General features: G+C 42.0%; 1 protein-coding gene across 4 annotated transcripts in view; it reads left to right on the forward strand.

Moving 5' to 3' along the window:
• The first annotated feature begins 6,050 nt into the window (after positions 1–6,050).
• The window catches only part of ELAPOR2 (endosome-lysosome associated apoptosis and autophagy regulator family member 2), a 185,674-nt gene continuing 169,880 nt past the window's right edge, over positions 6,051–21,844 (forward strand). For all 4 annotated transcript variants that reach the window (XR_005021329.1, XM_036864513.1, XM_036864514.1 and 1 more), the window contains exon 1: positions 6,051–6,409. Coding sequence is in view for 3 of the 4 variants with exons in the window: in XM_036864513.1 (XP_036720408.1) it covers positions 6,221–6,409 (189 nt within the window). In the remaining variant the exon portion in view is untranslated. The remainder of the gene's footprint in view (positions 6,410–21,844) is intronic.

Below are 21,844 nucleotides of genomic sequence, written 5' to 3' on the forward strand. Positions count from 1 at the left end.
AAACTGAAGCCAAGGGAGATTAGGCACTGTTCCCCAAATGATACAGCCAGTAAGTAGTGGAGTTTCAATTTCAAAAGCAAGTTTGTCTGACTCCACACTATTACTTGATCCCTGAAGGACATGGAGAGCAAAGGAGATTTCTCACTGGTGAAGGGCCTTCATGGACTTAGAGACAGTAAATCAAGTTACCCTAACCTTTCCGCATATGACCTATTTTCCATTTTTTGAATCATCTTTTTTGTTGCTTTTAGAATCCTCTCCATTTATCCTCACTAATTCCTCATTCTTCTTCTCCCACAGTTATTTAAAATATGATGAACAAATTGATGTGTAGTATACAGAATATGATAGAATAGCTTAAGTATCATGCTTTTTTAATATACCCAAGCTTTCTTGTTTAAAAAATTGAACTAATATGTATTTTCTGTAAAACATTTGGAAATATGGAAAAGTAAAAAGAAATAGAAAAAAAATCACCCATATTCATCTTACCCAGAAAACACCCATTATTAATCATTTGGTTTATTTTTTAAAAATTAATTAATTTATTTATGGCTGCGTTGGGTCTTCGGTGCTGCGCGTGGGCTTTCTCTAGGTGCGGAGAGCGGGGGTTACTCTTCGTTGTGGTGGGCGGGCTTCTCATTGCAGTGGCTTCTCTTCTTCTCTTGTTGAGGAGCACGGGCTCTAGGCATGCGGGCTCCAGTAGTTGTGGGCCACGGGCTTAGTTGCTCCGCGGCATGTGGGATCTTCCCGGACGAGGGATCGAACCCGTGTTCCCTGCATTGGCAGGCGGATTCTTAACCACTGTGCCACCAGGGAGGTCCCTCATTCGGTTTATTTTTTCAGTCTTTTTAATATGGATTTTAAAACCTAGTTAAGATCCTATTCTATATAATAATTTAAATTTTTAAATATTTCAAAAATATAGAAAAATACAGAGGGTGAAAAAACAACCTCCTTAATGGGTGAGTCCTAGAATCAGACTGCCTGTGTCTGAAACTTCACACAGTATCTTGCTGAGCAACTTGTGCCTTTATTTTCTCATCTGTAAAATGGGGTTAATAAGAGTACCTCCGTTTCATCCTTCTTTCTTTTCAGAAATAAAGTATTAGAGGTGAAAGTGAAGTCCTTTCATACTCCTCCCCAATCCCACTCTCCTGTCTTTTCCACTAGGCAATCACTGTCCTGAAATTGGTTCATATCCTTCTGTCCATGTCTTATACCTTTACTATATTGAGTGTATCTATTGTATATAAATTTTATATCATGATTTTCCCCATTTAATTGAAAGCATTTTCATAAAAGCTTATCCCTCTGTCAGACACTTTTGTTAAAAATTCTTTGTGTTGGGATAATATACCATTAAATATCAGTATTTACTTAAAGTTTCCCTAGTATTAGATATTTAGGTTTCATTTATTTTCTTTTACCAATAACACTGGTGAAACTTTTTGTTCTTACATTCTGGTATACATCTTTTTTTTTTTTTTTTTTCCCACACACACACACTGTATTTTATTTTTACAAGAGATAAATAGACTGACCCCAAGCATTGTACATGGATGACCACAACAAAAGCAACAATGATTGCAATTAACTGGTATACATCTTTGATGATTTTTTTCAAGCAGGATTGATTGGCATTAAAGGATAGAAACTTTTAAAGTAATTCATAATGATTAAAAAAATAATATATAATATTGATAATTATGGAGAAATTGAAAACATCTGTAAAAATGAAAGAAAAAAATGTCTGTATGCCACCATTAAAAGGTTATCACTGCTAACAGGTTTATCTTCTTCTAGACATATTCCGTCCATAAAGCGTTCTTCAATCCCCTCCTTTCCCCTGACACACACTGTACTTGGGAATATACTGTTTATTAAGATTTACGTTAACATTAAATGATCCCATTTCCTCAATTCATTTCATATTCTCTGGGAAACATGATTTTCAATGTCTGTATAATCCTACCATGTGAAGTAGCATAATTCATTTAGCCAGTCTCCTATTTTGGGGCACTTAGATTACTTCATTTTGAACTGTAGTAGACAACAGTGAGTATTCTTATAGAGAAACTTTGTGCTCCTTACTTAATAGGTTTCTTAAATGAGAGTCCTGGAAATAAAAATTACTAAATTAAGGATAACTGTATTAAAGACACTTTATACGTATTGTCAAATTGCTCTCCAGAAATACCTGTTCTCTTGAGTGTATAACTCACAACATACATTTGCCAAGATTATTATCTTTTGCTAATTAGATATAGAAAACACTTTCCATTATTTTTTTTTTCATTTTGACTGATTAAAATTGACTTTAAAAAATTGCTACTTAGATTCATTCAGATTTTATTTTTTATAACCTTTGTGTGCTTAGGCAATCTTCAAAAAGTTGGGGTTATTTTGACCAAAATCTGCTTAGAGTTAAAAAAAGAAAATAAATCTGTGTTTAGCATCACTGGGCTATGGCTATGGCTTTTGTTGATTGTTAACAAAGTTTGGTTCAATTTTCAGGTACACATGGCACAAAATAAAGTGGAAAACTGATGACCATCTAGTGACTTTAAACTTTTTAAACCTTCATAGTTGTACCTCTCCCCAAAAAATTCCATTGGGAATTTTCTATTAAAGTACTTAATAAAATTAGACTTTTAAGAATAAAGCTATTGGTCAGGTAATTAGAAACCATTTGAATAATCTGCTGTTAAATTTTAAAATAAACAGCTACAGAGGAACCACAAAATTTTCTTGGAATTTTCCTTTCTCTATCAGTCTGTATGCTGGTTTTAATTACTTCAGGTCAACATGTTTTCTCTAGGTGAGAATCCTATGAGAAAATCATTTATTGACAGTGGCAAGTTGTCCCATTTAGGAAAATCTGTAATTGTCATTTAACCTAGGTTGACGGGGATGACCTTTGTTTTTACAAGGAAAGAAATTGTTTTCAATCCATTAGCCATGTTGTTAGGTCTCACTTAGATGACAAAAATAATAATGTAATTTGACTCAAATTCTGGATGGATTAAATAATAAAAACATATAAAGAAAGTAATAACAAAATAAGAAAATATAGGCATCTATTTGATCTTGCAGAAGTACTGTACCTCCAAGCATAAAATGAAGAAATCACAAAAGGAAATAGTTAAGTACATAAAAATGACAATCTTCTGCAGAAAAGGTCACCAGAAACAAAATTAAAAGGAAGACTACAAACTGAGAAGAGTATTTGTGACATATATGGTAAGCAAAGGTGTAATATATAAAACTTACAAAGATTGCTTACAAATCAATAAAAAAAGATTGAAATTCAATAGAAAAATGGTCATAGAGTGCCAGTGAAAAATTCACACACACTGACAAGAGAAGGAAATATATAGCCAGTAAATATATATGAAAAATTATTCAGTGTTACTGAAAGCAGCTCTTTTGCCCATTTCCTGTTTGTCCATTCCTGTTCCTCTCTAACCCTAAAAGAATGTAATTATAGAAATGAGATCACTAGGCAATTTAGCTTTACTCCTGACTTATGTTCTACTGAATGCACACCATGCCTTGGCTAACCTGTTGATTGTTTTCCTAGATTAAAAGTAGTAAGAATGAAGAATTAAGTAGTTAAAGAATGACCAGCTCTCTACCCCCAGCAGCCCCCTTTGCAATCCTGTAGGCAGATCACATGGGCAAGATAATGTCTGAAGAAAGATACTGAGGAGTCAGCCAGTCTGCACGCAGTGGAGAATGATGAAGAATCTAACCTCGTGCCTTGGTGATTCACTGAGATTCTTTCCCTCTTTTCCCTTTAAAAACTCTCATGGCTGAGCAGAATCTGGGGAGTTGGTTCTGGGAAACGAGTCCACCTTCTCTCCAGATTGCTGGCCTTCTGATTAAAGCAACCTTTCCTTTCTACCAACACTTGCCTCTCCAGGACTGGGTTTTGAGCGGCGAGCAGCTGAACCTGAGTTCAGTAACCCTATTAATTATAAAAATGCTATACATTTAAAAAATATTAATACACTAGCATTTTTCTCTTCTGCCAAAATGGCAAATATCTGAAGTATTATAATCTAGAATGCTGTGAAATAAGTACTCATAAACTGCTGGTAACAACTGACATAAAAATTTTTTAAGGAATTTGTGCACTATTCATCAAAAACTTTAAAAATGCACATGCTATGTAATCCAATGATTTCAATTCTGAAAGGCATCATAGAAAATTAAAAGATGTATGCACAGATTATGTACTAGGGCATTCATTCTAGAATTATTAATAACATCAAATACTTGAGAAACAGTGCCTAATATCCAAAAGTAAATCACAAATAATCCAAACAGTAGAATATATTATATGGTTACTTAAGTTGTGCTGTCAGAGACTTTAATGACTTGAGAAAATATTAATGTTAAGGAAGAAATAAAAGCAGGTTACAAATGATAATTCCCGTTTTGCAGTACACACACAAACACCAGGAAGGAAATTCCTCAACATGCTAATACCACTAATAGTGTCATCTCTGGGTGGTGGGATCCCAAGTGATTTTTATATTCTTCCCGATAGTCTTCAGTATTTTCCAAAATGTTTACAGTAAACATGCATTATTGTTATAACCAGAACACACGAGACAGGGGAGAGAGAGAGATTGAGAGAGAGGGAGAGAGAGAAAAGAACTTTCACATTTCACGTGGAAATGTTTATTAAAAGGACATTAGAGGGACTTCCCTGGTGTTGCAGTGGTTAAGAACCCGCCTGCCAATGCAGGGGACACAGGTTTGAGCCCTGGTCCGGGAAGATCCCGCTTGGCGCGGAGCAACTAAGTCCATGCGCCACAACTACTGAGCCTGCGCTCTAGAGCCCGCGAGCCACAACTACTGAAGCCTATGCGCCTAGAGCTCGCGCTCTGCAACAAAGAGAAGCCACAGCAGTGAGAAGTCCGCTCACTGCAAGGAAGAGTAGCCCCCGCTGGCCGCAACTAGAGAAAGCCTCTGCTCACAGCAACGAAGACTCAATGCAGCCAAAGATAAATAAATAAATTAATTAAAAGAAAAAAAAGGACGTTAGAGACCGTGCCACAGACAAATTCAAGTCAACTTATATTGGATCTGCTAGGTAGATTTCTCCAGGTGCATAATTATCAGAAATTCGGGTGCTCCTTTTGAACAACAGGATAACTCACCCATTCACAGAATTTTAGACGAAGGGACCCTTGAGATCCCTGACACTAACGAAGGCTTAATGTTCATCTTGCTTACCACTTGGTGCCCACCACCCGGATCAGTATATTTTTGAATGAAAGAAAAAATGAAGACCACCCCAGTCATTGTACATTTGGAGAACCTGCTTCCTGCAGAAACAAAAGGACTTACTTGCCCAAGTTTACATGTTATCCCCATGAAGTAACATCAACAGTAGCAATAATTACGGTTACTACTACTTTCAGTAAGCACCATATCTACTGCTTGACAGGCACTCTTCAAGGGCTTTACGTGCATCAACTTATTTAATCCTTATAATAACCTTATGGGTTAGGTATTGTAATTATTTTCATAAAATAGGTGAGAAAACGGAGTCACGAACCGCATCTAATTTCATTCCCCCTTTCTTCCCCGCCATTTCATGCAAATCCTAATCACCCCAAAATTCGGCCTGACGTCAGCTAGCTTGCATCCTTACGAAGGGAAGCTCCTGGGGCGCATCCGTGTGTGTTTGTGTGTGACGCGGGAAGTAGGAAGATTTTAAACACCCGCCGCCGGAAAACAATGTCCTGATGTCCTGGATTTTACTCTGGCTTCCCCCCCTCCCCCGGAGCGCCCCTCCTGGTGGGCCAAGGGGACTGGGGACGGGAGACACCACGAGGGCACCCCGGCCTCTCTCGCGTAATGAGGCTCCCCCCCGCCCCCCCCGGGGGCCGCTCAGCCCCGCAGGAGCCGCCGGGCAGGGCCGCAGCCCCGCCCGCGCCACCTGCTCCAGGGCTCCCGCATCCCCGCCCCGCGTCCCGCCCCCGCGCCGCGCCCGCGCCCCGCGGTCCCTCCCTCCGGCGTGACGGGAGCACGGGCGCCGGCCGCCCGGGCCGCGAGCGCAGCGGAGCTGACAGCGGACAGACGGGCACGGGGCGAGCGAGTGGCGAGCCGAGCGCGCAGCCCTCGCGGCCCGGGAGCCGGAGCGCGCCCCACTCGGGGAGGCTGCCTTCTTGCCGGCCGGCGGGCCGACCACAGCGGGACGGAGATGCTGCTCCTCCGCCCGGGGCCGACGCGGGGGAGGGGCCGGGAGCGGCCGGCCGGGGCTCCCCGCTGCGGGCTCTCGCCTCCCTGGAGCCCCGCCTGGATCTGCTGTTGGGCGCTCGCCGGCTGTCAAGCGGCCTGGGCTGGGAACCTGCCCTCCTCCTCCGGCCGCCCGCTTCCTCCTTGCCTGGAGGTGAGCCGCACCTGGTCTTTTACCTGGAGTTTGAGGGGGAGGGGAGAGGAGGGCGCGGGAGATGTGGGGTGAGGGTCGTGCCCGTTTACTGCTCTCTGCCTCTTTCCTTCCTTGGAGGACCGTGCTTTTCGTTTGTTTCCAGGGATAAAGTTGCCCGACCCGGGAGGCTGGCCGAGAGAGGGTGTGTGGCTTTGCTGGCTTTTGGGGGATGCTTTTCGCGCTCCTGTGTTTTGAGGGCTCTGAAGGACTTTGCGGCGCCGTCTTGGAGTGCCAGGCTTGAGGACCTGGGGCCGAGGGAGAGCTTTCAGCAAGGGCAGGGGACTGGGGAAGCTTCGCCAGTGGGATTTGGAGACCCCTCACTTCACAGCTTTTCCAGAGAGCCAGATACGGCCGCCGAGGGCGTCCCGCTCCCCCTCCCCCTCCCTCCACTCCCCAGTGTGTACAAGCCCCTTCCTCCTCTTCCACTGCTCTCAGCTTCCAGATAAGGCCCTGGGGACTTGCTAAGCCAGTGTGTGGTGTCACTTGGCATCCTTCTGGCAAAACGTGGATGTGAATTAGGAAGAAAAAAAGTGTGTATTTAGGGAAGAGGTGGGTTGGCGATCTAGGAAATTAGAAAAGACAAAGTGAATATGCTCCTTTTGGGAGATGTTCATCACCTGGCTGAAGCATTGCTACTGTGTATTTTAAAGTTTGAGATTATTGTTGATATATAGCCAAGAAAGATAAATTATAGGTGATGTGATTTTTTTTTTCCTGCTTTTAGGGGAACTGGACTTAACAATGCCAAAAATTTACAAGGGGTGTCATTGGTACTTGTATTGGGTGTTTATCTTTCCCTTTAGTGTTCCAGAAAGTGCATCCTCTTAATGAAAATCAATGAGGGGAAGGAAGCAGCATTTCTGACCTACTTTGAGTGATTATGTTGGGGAGGATATGAGGAGTGGTTATGGTTTTTAGGGAGATTGCTAAGAATCAGGGTGATGGGTCATTTTAATTTAACAGAGCAAAAATGGGTTAGCTAATAGCCCCTCTGGGAAACAAGACCAGACCTTGTTACTGGATCAGACCTTGTTCCTTGTTCCAAGACCAGACCTTGTTCCTTTGTGTCACTTTTGAATTTTACCCAGGCTTGAATTATAGAATATCTGCGTTCTAGACATCGTCCATCATCAATGGATTTCACCTTCCTCTTCCATAGTCTCAGTCCCAGGACAGACTGAAATGAAAGAGAATCAGATCAAAGGCATGTGTGCGAGCACACAGTAGTGTTATAATTGGGGAAATCAGGGCAAGAACTCAGTGAACAGCTGTGTTTAATTTCAGAGTTTATTAGTATAATTAGTTGTTTAATCTGTATTCTCCTATCACCTGGGAATAGTCCATTCTTCCACAGAAAGCTGCTTCTTGGGCCTCTTCAGACTGAATAGTAACTGGACAAACTTAAAACCTTGCCTCCAGCCCCCAGTCCCAATATGCAAAACCTATTTTTTTTTTTTTCTGAAGTGAAAAGTCTTAAGATTCTTGTAAAATTAATTCTTAGTATTGGAGACTCTACTTGAAACAGGTGAAAGTCAAGGCCAGTGGGGGTGATGCTTGGCCACTATAGCTAGACTGATCCTTTAGGGGAGCACATGTTCTACCCCTGTATACCCAGGCAGAATGGAGTAAGAGTCTTCCACCTGAGACAAATCTTGAAACCAGAGGCAGGGAGATGACGGAAGGTTCAGGAAGGCTGTGTTCAATTAATTGTACTGACTTTAGAAATTGCATGCGGCTCAGTTCCTTGAGGTTTCAATTTTGAATTTATGGAAATAAATAAAATATATGGGAGGATGCTCCAGAGCCTGCCTGTGGCTAGTTGTATTTTTAGAAAGGTGATGCACAGATCCAGTTATATTCTTCTTTATGACTGACAGACAGTTGGAAGATGATGGAGAGTTAGAGGTTCCTTTGGACATAGGAGGGGCCAAGGGCCTGAATCTGCTTCTCAGCATCCGGTCTAACCCACTGAGCTAATTAACAGAGTTGATCATTGTTTCTCTCTGTTTTTAAGAGGAATGTGAGAAGGGCAGGTGTTTTTCAGGTGTTGAGGGTAAGGGTCTGCTTCTGCTTACGGGTAGGGAGGGTCCTTCCTCTGAGATACAGCTATGGAAATGTGGGCCAAACTCCTGTGAACAAGGACATAGTTAAAGTAACTCTCTGGTGCCCACTCCTGCCAGTTTATCCCTTTCCCCTCTTTAGTAACAGAAAAGGACATGAATGCGCCACGGAAGGGACGGCAGCACGTGGTGGGGAGGACAGTGAAAGCCGTGAAAGTGAGGGTTCTGAGGCTGGAAACTAAAGCCAACTCTTAATAACAGGAGAGGATGTTGAAGGGAAAATCCGCAGGTAATTCTAAGCCTTATTGCTGCCAGTAGTTTCAGTCTCGTCCTCATTTATCAGTATTTTTAAAAAAGTAATCACGTTTAACTAAGTTACAGGGACTCTCATTTTCCTTGCCTGGTTTTGGCGGAAAGCAGGAAAACGGGAAGGACCAGAAGCAGAGAAAATTGGCCTGGGAGGAATCTAGTTATGATTGCCTGAGTCCAGAAAAGAGGCCCTTCCAAAAGACAGATGGGATGTGGGTAAAGTTTCACTTAGATTCTTTGCATAGGATTTTACTCTGGGGTGAAACTCAAATACAATACAGCTTCCTTTGTCAAAGTCATTGGATTATGGAGCCGAAAAGGGGAGAAAAATGATTACTTTGGAATGCTCAGCTGGGGACCCAGTCAGCAGGGTGGACATACAAGGACAAACCGGAAGGGGAGACAGCAATAAAAGTACAGTCAATGTGTCAGCAGTTGAAGGACAACAATAGGATGTGACTTTGATAAATGGTGTTTAAACAAAAAAAAAAAAAAAAAAAATGAGGACTGGATATCAGAAAGTACAGAATTAATTTTCTTCAAACTGTTTATGGGGGAACTTATAAAGGATAAATATCTTCTGGGTTTCTGGGTATCTACTTTTCACTTGTAAAATGATAGTAGTAAAAAGGGACCTGCCTATCTCTATTGTGAGGATAAGATGGGATGAAGATAAGTTAAAGGAAAAGAAATTACACACACATATATGTGTATGTGTGTATACACACACACACACACACACACACACACACACACACATATATATATATGAGGTTTGATGATTGCTAGATTAGTAGACCTAGATCCTGATGTTTCAGGAAGGGTCTACAATGAGACTTCAGAGGTTCAGAGGATAGGCTTATCCAAGAGTTGAATGCAGTGGAATGTTTGACTCATTGAAGAATAGGACTTAATGGGGCTGCCAGAGGAAAAAAAAGATAGAAGCCAACAGATGATTCAGAGTTGGAGTGTATTAGAAGATAGACTGCGTGAGAGAAAAGTGCATGAAAAGAACAGAACTAAGTGCATTATGTATACATTATTTAAATTTGGAAAATTAAATCACAAACTAGCTTGATTCTTAGTTCACTTCTCTACAGTCCTACGTAATGTGATTCTATTGGTCTCTCTGAATCTTGATTCAGTGATGACTTTTTTTTAAAAATTATTTATTTATTTATTTATGGTTGGGTCTTCGTTTCTGTGCGAGGGCTTTCTCTAGTTGCGGCGAGCGGGGGCCACTCTTCATCGCGGTGCGCGGGCCTCTCACTATCGCGGCCTCTCTTGTTGCGGAGCACAGGCTCCAGACGCGCAGGCTCAGTAGTTGTGGCTCACGGGCCCAGTTGCTCCGCGGCATGTGGGATCTTCCCAGACCAGGGCTCGAACCCGTGTCCCCTGCATTGGCAGGCAGATTCTCAACCACTGCGCCACCAGGGAAGCCCCAGTGATGACTTTTTTTGCCAACAGTTTTTATTCCACAGTTACTGAGCTTAAACTATGTGCCAGGTGAAATGTCAGCTGATGTGAAATTAAAAATTAAAAAAATAAAATTTAATTGGCTAAGGATGAGCCAGATATGTAAACTAACATTTGCAGTGAAGTGATTTGGTGCTATGAGAGAAAAAGGGGGCCATAAGTCTAGCGGGGAGAATCAGAAACGGCCCTGTAGAGGAAGTGAGTGAGCCTGGAACGATGGGTAGGAAGTTGCCAAGCAAACAAGGCTCAGATGTGAGGTTGGGCTGGTTTGGGGGAAAGATACTTCTGACGTAGAGCATAGGTTGAAAGTGGCAGAAGCACAGAACAGTTGTGCTGTAACTAGTTATATAACTGGAGTGCTGCATGCTACGAGGAGCTTAATGAGATAGGAGGCTGAGAGGTAGGCGGAAGCCTGATCATAGGGGACCTTCTGTCATGCTAAGAAGCGGGTCTTCTTTTGGTAGGTGATAGGGCGCAATAGAAGGATTTAAAAATCAGGAGTAATGCAGTATACTTTAGTTCGGCAACAGTATGGAGGTCACATGAGAGGGGTGGGAAATAGAAAGAGGTGAGACCTGCTGGGAGCAATTGTAAGAGTACAGGTAAAGGATGGCAGAACCTCGGTTGATGAGTAGCAGTGAGAATGGAAAAGAGGGATGATGTTAGAAGATAGAATTGACAGTGGGTGGATGTGGAGGGTGAGGGAATGGAAGGTTCTGCCTTGTCTAGAGGATGGTACCCGCACCCTCTATGAGGAGGCACGTGAGGAAGATGAGATAAGGAGCTTGCTTCTGGAGAGCTGACCTTTAGAGAGTTCAGTAGGCAGTTAGGTAGCAGGTCCAGTGGCTCAGGGCCACGGTCTGGGCCGGTGTGGAGATACAGGAATCACTTGAATGAAAGGCAAGGTTGACACTGCTGGATTGGATGGGATCATCCAGGGAGTGAGAACAAAGGACGAAAGATAGAACTTGGGTTTTACCACCATTAAATGGGGCAGGAACCAAGCAGCCCACAGAGGTGACATGTAAGGAATGGCAAGTTTCAGGGAAATGCAACAGTGTAGTTATGGGGAAAGGGAGAAATGCCTTTGATGAAGAAAGGGGTTGGTTGTGGTGTCAGTGGTCCAAAGAAATTCGAATAAGATGAGACCTGAGAAGAGAAGATTGAGTTTGACAGCTCCCTGGTGCTTAACGCCCCAGTGGTTCCTGTGGAGTGGTTGGGGTGGTATTAACTGGGGGGTGAGGCAGTAGTGATAGAGTAGATTTTATTATTATAGCCTTCCGAGATTTGGTAAGAATTTGGGTCTTCTGTGTCCACATAAGTCAGTAGACTTGTAAATGGTCATATCTTCTGTTTTAGACTTTGATGGGCATAGCTGAGAAATAATCTTTAGCCTTTCTGCAGGAAGTCTCTGAAGGTCATGGGCTGTGGGTTAAGGGGTTAGAGAGTCTAAAGCCACACTGTTGCTGAAGAAGTTAGGACTTGGCCTCTGTTTTCAAGCCGTTAACATAATTAATCTTGCCTGTTATGCTTGTGAAGGTGAATTTTCCATTTCAAGCTCTTATGCTCAGAACCATTTCTCATGTTTTAGGCAAATGTGAGCAAGTATTCACACCATCAATATTTACAATATAAAACCGAGAGTTGACAGATCTGTGAAGTGTCATATTTTAGCGCAAGGGATGGAAATAGCAGAGCATAGTATAGAGTGGCACGTATTCCTATTAGAGTGTATGCCTCAGCAGTGCCTTGAATCTTAGAATAATTCTTGCTTGTCAGAAAACACCAGTTAAATTTTGCTGGCCTTTCCCTTCCCCATGAAGAAACCGTGGTTAATTCTTGTCCCTTTTTGCCTTTCTTAATTGAAGTTATAGGTAATATTTCTACATTAAACACATATTTATTATGTACTCATGTACCAGGTGCTAGCAGTAAAATGTTGAATAAAATGTGTGGTCCTTCCCCATACTGAGCTGTATAATCTCATGTGGGCAGACTCAAAACAACACCACCTATCAGGTAATTCCATCTGTCATAAGTTCTGTGATGGGAGCTGTGTGCAGTCGGCATGTGTAGCCTTTTTAGTCTGGTTGGGGTGGGAGGGATTCCCAAGGAAAAGATGTTGAAACTAAGACCCAAAGCATGAGTAGGCGGTTGTGTGTGGCGGTTTTAGAATGCCTCATCCGGAGGAAGCCTTTTGGCCTGGGTCAGTTCCTCTAAGCTCCTCTAAGCTTTCCTGGAGTACTACAGCCAGATGTTCTCTTCCCTTCCCCGGATCCCAGTCCCGGCCCATTGTTGGCTCTTGGGCATCCATACACTGTCCTGCAAAGGCTTTCCACATGCAGGCCCGCCCTGTACGGCTGGGTGAGTGGTGCCCACCTGTGGGGTCACGTCAGAGCTGGAATCCAGCCAGTGTTCCCGGTGCCCAGCCAGCTGCCTTGGCACAGGTCTGCATCCATCCAGAGGAAGGAGGTCTGCATCCATCCAGAGGAAGGAGGACCTTTTTCGAAGTCATATGCCCAGAGGGGGTGCTATTTTCTAAGTCACTCAGAGGTGCCATATGCCTTACCAGAGGCTCTGAACACCTGGCCCTCACCCCACCCAACACATAATAGACTCATTAGGGTAGGAATTTCATCCTATTCAGCAAGCGGTGATTAACTGTCTTTTTTGTTTAAGGCATTTTGGGGGTTTTAAAAATGAGTAAGGTGCAGGTCCTCTTCTCTGGGAGCACGAATCACTGCCTTGAAAATATCATAGAGTGAGTGGCTTCCACTTTTTTCAACTATAGAAAGGAATTGATCTTTATAATGCATTTAATCCTGATTGACAACTTCTCTCTTTTTTTTTTAACATCTTTATTGGAGTATAATTGCCTTACAATGGTGTGCTAGTTTCTGCTTTATAACAAAGTGAATCAGCTATACATATACATATATCCCCATATCTGACACCTTCTCTTAATTGTACCAGATTTAAGACTCTGAAACAAAAGCCCAGTGATCAGAATATATTGAAGTTTATTCTCAATTTATGGCTCTGGAGTTCAGGATACTATTTAACTTATTCAAAACTTCACTTTTATGAGGTTCTTTTCCCTTAGTCAGTGGTTCTCAAAGTGTGATCGTAAGACCAGGACTGTCAACATTCCCCAGGCACTTGTTAGAAATGCAAGTTCTTAGGCCCCGTACGCACGCTCCTGAATCAGAAACTCTGGGATTGAGGCCCAGCAGTCTGTCACAGCCAGCTCTCCAGGGGATTACAAGGTGTGCTGAAGTTGGAGACCACTGCCCTAGGTATAAAGTGAGGGAGTGAGGGATACAGTTTAGTTGTCTGAAACCCAGGGACCTGTTTTAGTGCTAAAATTCCTTCAACTGTAACCCTTGCTGACTTCCTCCTTCTGCAGGGCATGTTAGAAACTCCTAAAATAATCCCATCAAATGGAGCTTGAGCTCCTCCCCGCCACCACGAAGCACATCAGCAAGCGCTACTCAACTATCTTCTATACACCAGGTACGAGGCAAGGTGCTGGTGATAACACAGGATGCAGACGATATGGTCACCCCTCTCTAGGAGCTTACAGCCTGAGGAAAGAAGCGAACATGGAAATGATTAAGTACCTCTCTCTGAGATAGACATTAGAATAGAAAGCATGGTAATATTAAGAGGGTATGGCTAACCTTCTTGGTAAATGTTTTCCAGTGTTTGTTACTTATGAGGGAGGACTGTTGTTTACGTTTTGTTCCAACTGCAAAGCATCTCCTTGTTATAGAAGAAGTAGTCTTGAAGGTAACTGAAGAACTTATTCCAATCTGAGCCCTGTGTGGCCTTGAGCAAATGAACCTCTTTGAGTCTTTCTGCATCTGCAGATGGAGATGGTAACTTCTGCCTTACCCCCATTAGGGTTGCTGTGAGGGTCAAGCTAATGTATTTGAAGATGCTTTGTAAATTTTAATGCACTGCCATATATTATTATTCTTGTGTAAGCTAAGAACACTATTTCTAAGGGGATGGATTGAGGTGTGAAAGGACTGGGATGTGGGTAGGAAAATTTATTTACTGGCAAAAGCATTTTATAGGCGTATTTTTTCTAACGATGGAAGTTGTGCATTGTGAAGAGTTTAGAGGAGCAAAGGTATAAAAAAAGAAATGTCAGTTCTAATTCTTCCACTAAAGGATATCTTGCATTTAATGTTTCAGCACATTTCCTACCTATATATTTTTTCCTTTTTAAAAACCATGAGTGAGTGCATATTTTTTGGAGAAGTTGTATCTTTTCCTCTTATTGGAAGCATTTCCCAATGACATTAATGTTTCTTTATAAGTATTTTGGTAATATTTATAAAATATTTTAATACGTGATATATTGCAAAATATAGCATCATTTGAATATCTGCCATTGTTTACTTATGAGCCATTCACTTCAGCCTTTCACTGAAAATGCTCTATTAGGTCAGCAGTGACCCCCCTCTTTGCTAAGTCCAGCTGTCATTCCTCACCTTTCCCTGCCTTATTAGAACACCGGACCCAGCTGACTGTTCCGTCACTGCTGAAACATTTACTTGGCTTCAAGCACACCATGCTCTCCTGGTTTTTCTCTTGCTCCACTGTGATCCTTCTGTCTTTGCCGGTTCCGCCTCGTCTCCCTGACTTCTTTACATGGAGGATTCCCCGCCTCAATCCTTAACTGTCCTATCTTTTCTGTCACCCTGACTTCTCACACTTTTGGTGATGTCATCCAGTCTCTTGGTTTTAAATACCATCTGCATATGGACCACTCTCAAATTTACGTCTCCTGCGTGGACCATCCCGTGGCTTCCTGACAAGCACAGCCTCGACGACTCCGCCTGGATAAGTACCTCAAACCTGTCACGTCCAAAACCAGGGTCCTGCCACTGCCCCAAGCCGACTCCAGTGTGGTCTTCCCCATTTCCTTGAATGCCAAGTCCTCCCTTCCAGTAACTCAGGTCTCAAACTCTGGACTCTCCCTGACTTCTTTTTCTCCCATGTCTTATATCCAGTCTAGTAGCAAACTCTCTTGTCTCTCTGCCTTCAAAATAGCTAGAGTCAGAACTTCTCACCCCTTGACCTGTACCTTCTGGGCCACAGCACCATAGTATATTGCCTGGATTATGGCTAACTTTCCATCTTGTTCTACAGTTAGAGCTCAGCAGAGCAGTCAAGAGGTCACATTAAACATAAGTCAAAAGCTGTTATCTTTTGCTCAGAGCTCTTCTAAGGCCTCTTTCAGAACCGAAGCTCTGATGGTGGCCTGCAGGCCCAACATGATCTGGCCTCCTTTAAGCCTCTTATGTCGTCTTACTACTCCCCCCATTCTTCACTCTGCTTCAGCCTCCCCGGTCTCCTTGCTCTTTCCAGAACGTGTTATGGAAGCTCTTTCTCAGGGTTTCTGCCCTGGTTCTTTCGTCTGCCTGCAGCTCTCTTCTCAGGTATCTGCTTGCCTTTCTCCCTCATGTCCTTAAGGTTTCTACTCAGTTGTCATCTTTTCATAAGATGGCCACCTACTTGAAATTGCAGCCTCTTCCTGTCTATCCCCATTTCATGCTTTTGTTTTTCTCCGTAGTACTTTTCAGCATCCATCATAATATACATTTAAATTATGTATTGATAGTTTGTTTTTATGAGCCCACTCTCAGCAAAGATCCATAAAGACAAGGCAGTCCCTCCCTCCCTCCCTCCCTCCTTTCCTTCCTTCCTTCCATCCTCCCTTCCCCCCTCCCTTCTTCCCTTCCTGTTTCTTTTTTTAAATAAGCTACTGTATCCCTACCACCTCAAACAGTGCCTGGCACTGTGTTGAATGAATGAGTAAATTTAATTTTGGGCACTTAGATTGTTTTTAATTCTTTGTAGCATAAAAAGGTCATCATAAGCAACAACACAGAATGTTGTCTGAATTTCTGATTATTGAAGATAAAATTGAAGCAGAAATCTTAGGTTGAAAAATATGAGCTATACCCTAGCCAACAGTGAAAAGTGTTATTTATTTATTTACTTATTATTATTTTTTTTTTTTTTAAAGAAAGCTGTGTTCTATAGCTACTTTATTTATTTATTTATTTATTTTTGGCTGTGTTGGGTCTTCGGTTCGTGCGAGGGCTTTCTCCAGTTGCGGCAAGCGGGGGCCACTCTTCATCGCGGTGCGCGGGCCTCTCACTATCGCGGCCTCTCTTGTTGCGGAGCACAGGCTCCAGACGCGCAGGCTCAGTAGTTGTGGCTCACGGGCCCAGCCGCTCCGTGGCATGTGGGATCTTCCCAGACCAGGGCTCGAACCCGTGTCCCCTGCATCAGCAGGCAGATTCTCAACCACTGCGCCACCAGGGAAGCCCTACTTATTTTTTAATTGAAGTATATAGTTGATTTACAGTTTTGTTATGTATGTATGTTTTTTTTTTTTTTTTAAACACTACACAAATAGTTTATTTATTTATTTACGGCTGTGTTGGGTCTTCGTTTCTGTGCGAGGGCTTTCTCTAGTTGTGGCAAGTGGGGGCCACTCTTCATCGCGGTGCGCGGGCCTCTCACTATCGCGGCCTCTCTTGTTGCAGAGCACAGGCTCCAGACGCGCAGGCTCAGCAATTGTGGCTCACGGGCCTAGTCGCTCCACGGCATGTGGGATCCTCCCAGACCAGGGTTCGAACCCGTGTCCCCTGCATTGGCAGGCAGATTTTCAACCACTGCGCCACCAGGGAGGCCCTATGTTTTTTTGTATATGTATATATGTATGTATTTTATTTTTGTGTATGAAAAAATATGAAAAAATATTTTTTTCAGATTCTCTTCCCTTATAGATTATTACAAAATATTGAGTATAGTTCCCTGTGCTATACAGTAGGTCCTCGTTGGTTATGTATTTTGTATATAGTAGTATGCATATGTTAATCCCAAACTTCTAATTTATCCTTCCCCCCTTTTCCCATTTGGTAACCATAAGTTTGTTTTCTATGTCTGTGAAAAACTGTTATTTATTAATATTAATTTGATGCTGGAAAATGCTATCTCACTGGTGTAATTTACATTTCTTTAATCACTGCTGAGGGTCAGTATTTTTTATGTGACTTAGCTTTTTGTATTTCACTTTCTGTGGAATTTCTGTTTAGGTGTTTTCACTTACATATAATATATATAATATATGAAGTCTTTCATGTGATTGGCTAAGAAAAATCCTGAAGCAACTGCAAAGTGATCAAGAATTCTCGGGCTTGGGTTGAGTCTTTGTTCTAAGAGTGTGCTTTTGAAATTTCAAAACAGCCCTACTTCATTCTGTTACTTCTTTTTCAGTGGCCATTCATATGTTAATTTGTTCCTGTGGCATTTAATGAGTTCAGGTCATGTATTTCTCTCATAGGTAAACTAATAATACGGAAGTCTATGATTGTAGTAGAGATGGGTTAAGTGCTGTGGTGGAGTTACAGACAGAGTTTTACAGAAGCACAGAGAGGAGGGACTGCATCACACTAAGGAGCCCTGGTCTCAGAGGAGGTGCTGTCTGAGCTGAGTTTGGAAAGATTTCTAGAAGTGCTTTACAGGATGCACAGAGGCCAGCCTATCTCGGTCAAAGAAAACTGATTGTATGATTGCACAGAGGAATTAAATCATGTGACCATTTCACGGGCTAGAGTGAAGGCACTTGGGTGACAATGACAAGAGATGACTAGATTATGAGGAAGGCAGAGACTGAGGGTTTTGTGAGAAAAGCTTTGGGGAACCACTGACATCAGATTAGACAGATTATTCTGTTTGCGAGTGGAGGGATATAAAAGGGGAGTAATACTGGAGACAGGAAGATCAGCTAGGGGATGTTGCCTGTCTCCTGGGGAGGAAAAAAATGTCAGAGCTAAGCAAATGACAGAATGGGGGATAGGTTAGGTGATGGATTTGACAGCTGAGTGATAAATTTCAGTCTACCCGACTTCTACGGTTTTTGCCTTGGGCCACTTGGTAGACGCTCTGCCTTTCATTGAGACTGAAAATTTAGGAGGTGAATGAGGCTGCTGGAAGAAAGACGATGAGTTCATTATTGGCATCCTGAGTTTAAAGTGCTCTCCCAGAGACAGTTGGATGTTCGGAAGTATAACCAAGAGGTGACTTGGGAGCCAGGGGCACATAAGAGGTAGTTGAAGCCAGTGGTGTTGATGGGGTCACCTAGGCTGTGAGCGCCATGTGTTGAGGAGAGGGCTCAGGGAAACACCAGCATTTAAGAGGCAAGCAGAGCAAGAAGCGATTGAGAATGAGACGGAAAAGGCACGACCAGGAGAGGATGATAGCACAGAAACTGGCTGAGGGTCGAAGGGATAGGTGACCAGTAAATCTGCAGTGTGATACAGACACGTGATTCTTGATGTTCGGTTAGGCATTAGAAATATCATATCCTTGTGGACAAGATGCAGAAGTATGTGCTGAATGATGGTATAACTAGGCAGAGTCTTGGATATTTGAACAAATGTACCCTGAGGTTATTAATTTAAGGACTTGGTGCTAAGCTGAAGGAAGTTTTCCAATGTAATACCTTTGGTCTTAGTATCTAGTCTCTGTCCTGTTACTGTTCTGCTTTTACTATTGAATCAGTAGTTTGGTTTTGAGAAGGCTTAACCAAATTTTGTAAAGTCAGAAAGCTGGGAAAGATGCCTAATGAGTTGGAAAGCAGAACTGGGATTCAAATGATTGCAAAAGGCTAGAATAATGGGCAAACATAATTGTTCAAAATGTAGACTGTCCTTTTTGGTTCTGAAATTTAGATGTTCAAGCATAAGGTGAGGAATTCTTGCTAAAAAGTAATTTTGAAGCCACAGATGTCATGTAGCTGCTAAAAGCAATGATGGGCTGGTGGGAGGGTTCCTAGTTTCTATTAATATGAGCAGAGTGCTTGGCTCATAGAAAGTGGACATTTAACAGGTCAGTAATACAACTTAGGTGCAATATTTGAAGAGGGACATTGAAATAGGGAGATGTTGGTTTAAGGTGTGAATTAGGAAGATGAACTATTTGGAGAGTATCTCCAAATACTTGAGGACTGATCAAAGGAACTGAGGCTGTTTAGCTTGAAGAAGACTTAAGGGGACTGTAATAGTGAGCTTCAAATAACAGTAAGTGCAGTCATGCTTAAGGGGCATTGGTATAATGCTCATTTAGAGGACAAGATTAGGGTTAGTGGGTAATAGATAGAAGAAAGCAGAATTTAGTTCATCCAAGAAGATGTTTTATATCTGTAGAGCCACGTGCTGCTGCTTTGAACTCTGAAAGTTGCAAGGTTGCTGTTTTGTTGGGACAGACTGCTGTCCTGGGTCACTGCTGTCCTGAGTTCTGGTTTACTGCACTGTGCCTATATTACTGTGGTAGATTTAAGGGGCAGTTCAATGAATGTATACACATTCCTGCTGTAACAGGTGAAAAGATAAATCTTTCTCCTTGGTGATTTAATCTTAGGACACGTTCTTTCTTAATCTGTCATCCTTAGCACTGTATTCTAAGATAGCTACATTGTAAACATAAAGTAATGCCCTTTGACGTTTAACATTCTAAAATTGAGAACGAGAGGAATGGGCCATTTGAAATGTAAGTTTAGCACAGACTGCTCTATGATAATTCTTGGGCATATCAATAAAGCATACTAGGAGATAACTTGAGCCAAGATAATCAGTAGATGCTTAAGTAGATCTGAGCTTGGTACCCTAGCAAGTGCTTCGCTAGCTAAAGAGCAGATAAATGCTAACATCACTTGCTCTAACATTTTTTTTATGGTTTCACTTTTCACATTTGACCTTTTTAAAATGAAAAGCAGTATATGTGCATTTTATTTACTTATTTTTTAAAATAAATTTATTTATTTTATTTATTTATTTTTGGCTGCTTATTATTTTTGGTTGGGTCTTCGTTGCCGTGTGCAGGCTTTCTCTAGTTCAGGAGGGCGGGGGCTTCTCTTCGTTGTGGTGTGCGGGCTTCTTATTGTGATGGCTTCTCTTGTTGCGGAGCATGGGCTCTAGGCACACGGGCTTCAGTAGTTGTAGCGCATGGGCTCAGTAGTTGTGGCTCGTGGGTTCTAGAGTGCAGGCTCAGTAGTTGTGGCGCAGGGGCTTAGTTGCTCCGTAGCATGTGGGATCTTGCCGGACCAGGGCTCGAACCTGTGTCCCCTGCATTGGCAGGCGGATTCTTAACCACTGCAGCACCAGCCCATATGTGCATTTTAGAAAAGTGAAGTAATAAAACCACCCTTAATTCCACCGAATAAGCACACCACTCTTAATATCTTAGTATTTGTAATAGGGATAGCATATAAAAAGAGCAATAGCCAGGTACAGTTTAAAGCATTTCATGTATTAACTCACGTACCCAATCCTCCAGACTCTGATGAGCTCAGTCCTAATACTTCCCGCATGGTTAAATTACTGTGAGCCCCGGCTAACCCCCGCAGTGTCCACACTCTTAACCATCTGGCTCTACTGCCTCTATCACATATATCAGATATCTTAGCATGTATTTCATTATGAATTTACATGTATGTTGACAAAATGGGACTATTCTGTACATACAGTTTGATAATCTTTTTTTTTTTTTGCATTTAACAATATGCTGTGAACTTATTCCCACATTTTAATTCATGTAGAATTTTATTCAGTGCTTGTTGTCAGGTAGACCTTGGACTTTATTTTCTGAATAGCCAGTTTTCACAAATAGTATTCAAACAATCCATAATCCATCCTTTCTCCACTGATTTGTTTTCTATACCATCTATCATATGTGTGGGTGTTTGTGTATATACGTATATATATATGCACACACACATATATTCTTTATAATCTATTTTATGTATAACATATGGCATATTATATAAACACACAAACATTTATTTGATATCTTTTGGGCTACTTTATATCTATTGATTTTTTTGTGCCAAGATTGCTCACAGAGTTTTATAATATGATTTTATACAATACTTTTGCTTTTCTTTCCAGGATTTCTCAGCTGTTCTCACTCCATTTAGTCTTCCAGTTCAACTTTAGAATAATTTTGAAAAATTAAAAAAAAATTCTCCCTGGAATTTTCTCTTGGATTCTGTTAAATCTCTTCATTTATTTGGGAAAAAAATGTCATCTTTACAGTATTATTTTCATATTTGAAGGTAGAATCTGCTTCAGTGTTTGAAACATTCTGTGTTTTTCATCAGCACAGTCTTTGTATACCTAACTATTTTTTTGTTACTGTTTTCTGTGGCAGTTTCCCCTACCATTTTACCTTTTGATTTTTCCCTGTGTTGAAAAGCCATTGTGTTTTGAAAATTAACTGCATACCTAGTCTCTTACAAAGCAGCCTTGTTAATTCTAGTATTTTGTCAGTTAATTATCTTCGATTTTCTTGATAACAAGTGCCATTTATTGAGCAATTAAATGTGTAAAACACTTTATATTAACAGTAATCCTGGGCTTCCCTGGTGGCGCAGTGGTTAAGAATCTGCCTGCCAATGCGGGGGACGTGGGTTCGAGCCCTGGTCCGGGAAGATCCTACATGCCGTGGAGCAACTGAGACCGTGTGCCAC

This window comes from Balaenoptera musculus, chromosome 9, assembly GCF_009873245.2.
Source record: "Balaenoptera musculus isolate JJ_BM4_2016_0621 chromosome 9, mBalMus1.pri.v3, whole genome shotgun sequence".
Classification (NCBI taxonomy): Eukaryota; Metazoa; Chordata; class Mammalia; order Artiodactyla; family Balaenopteridae; genus Balaenoptera; species Balaenoptera musculus.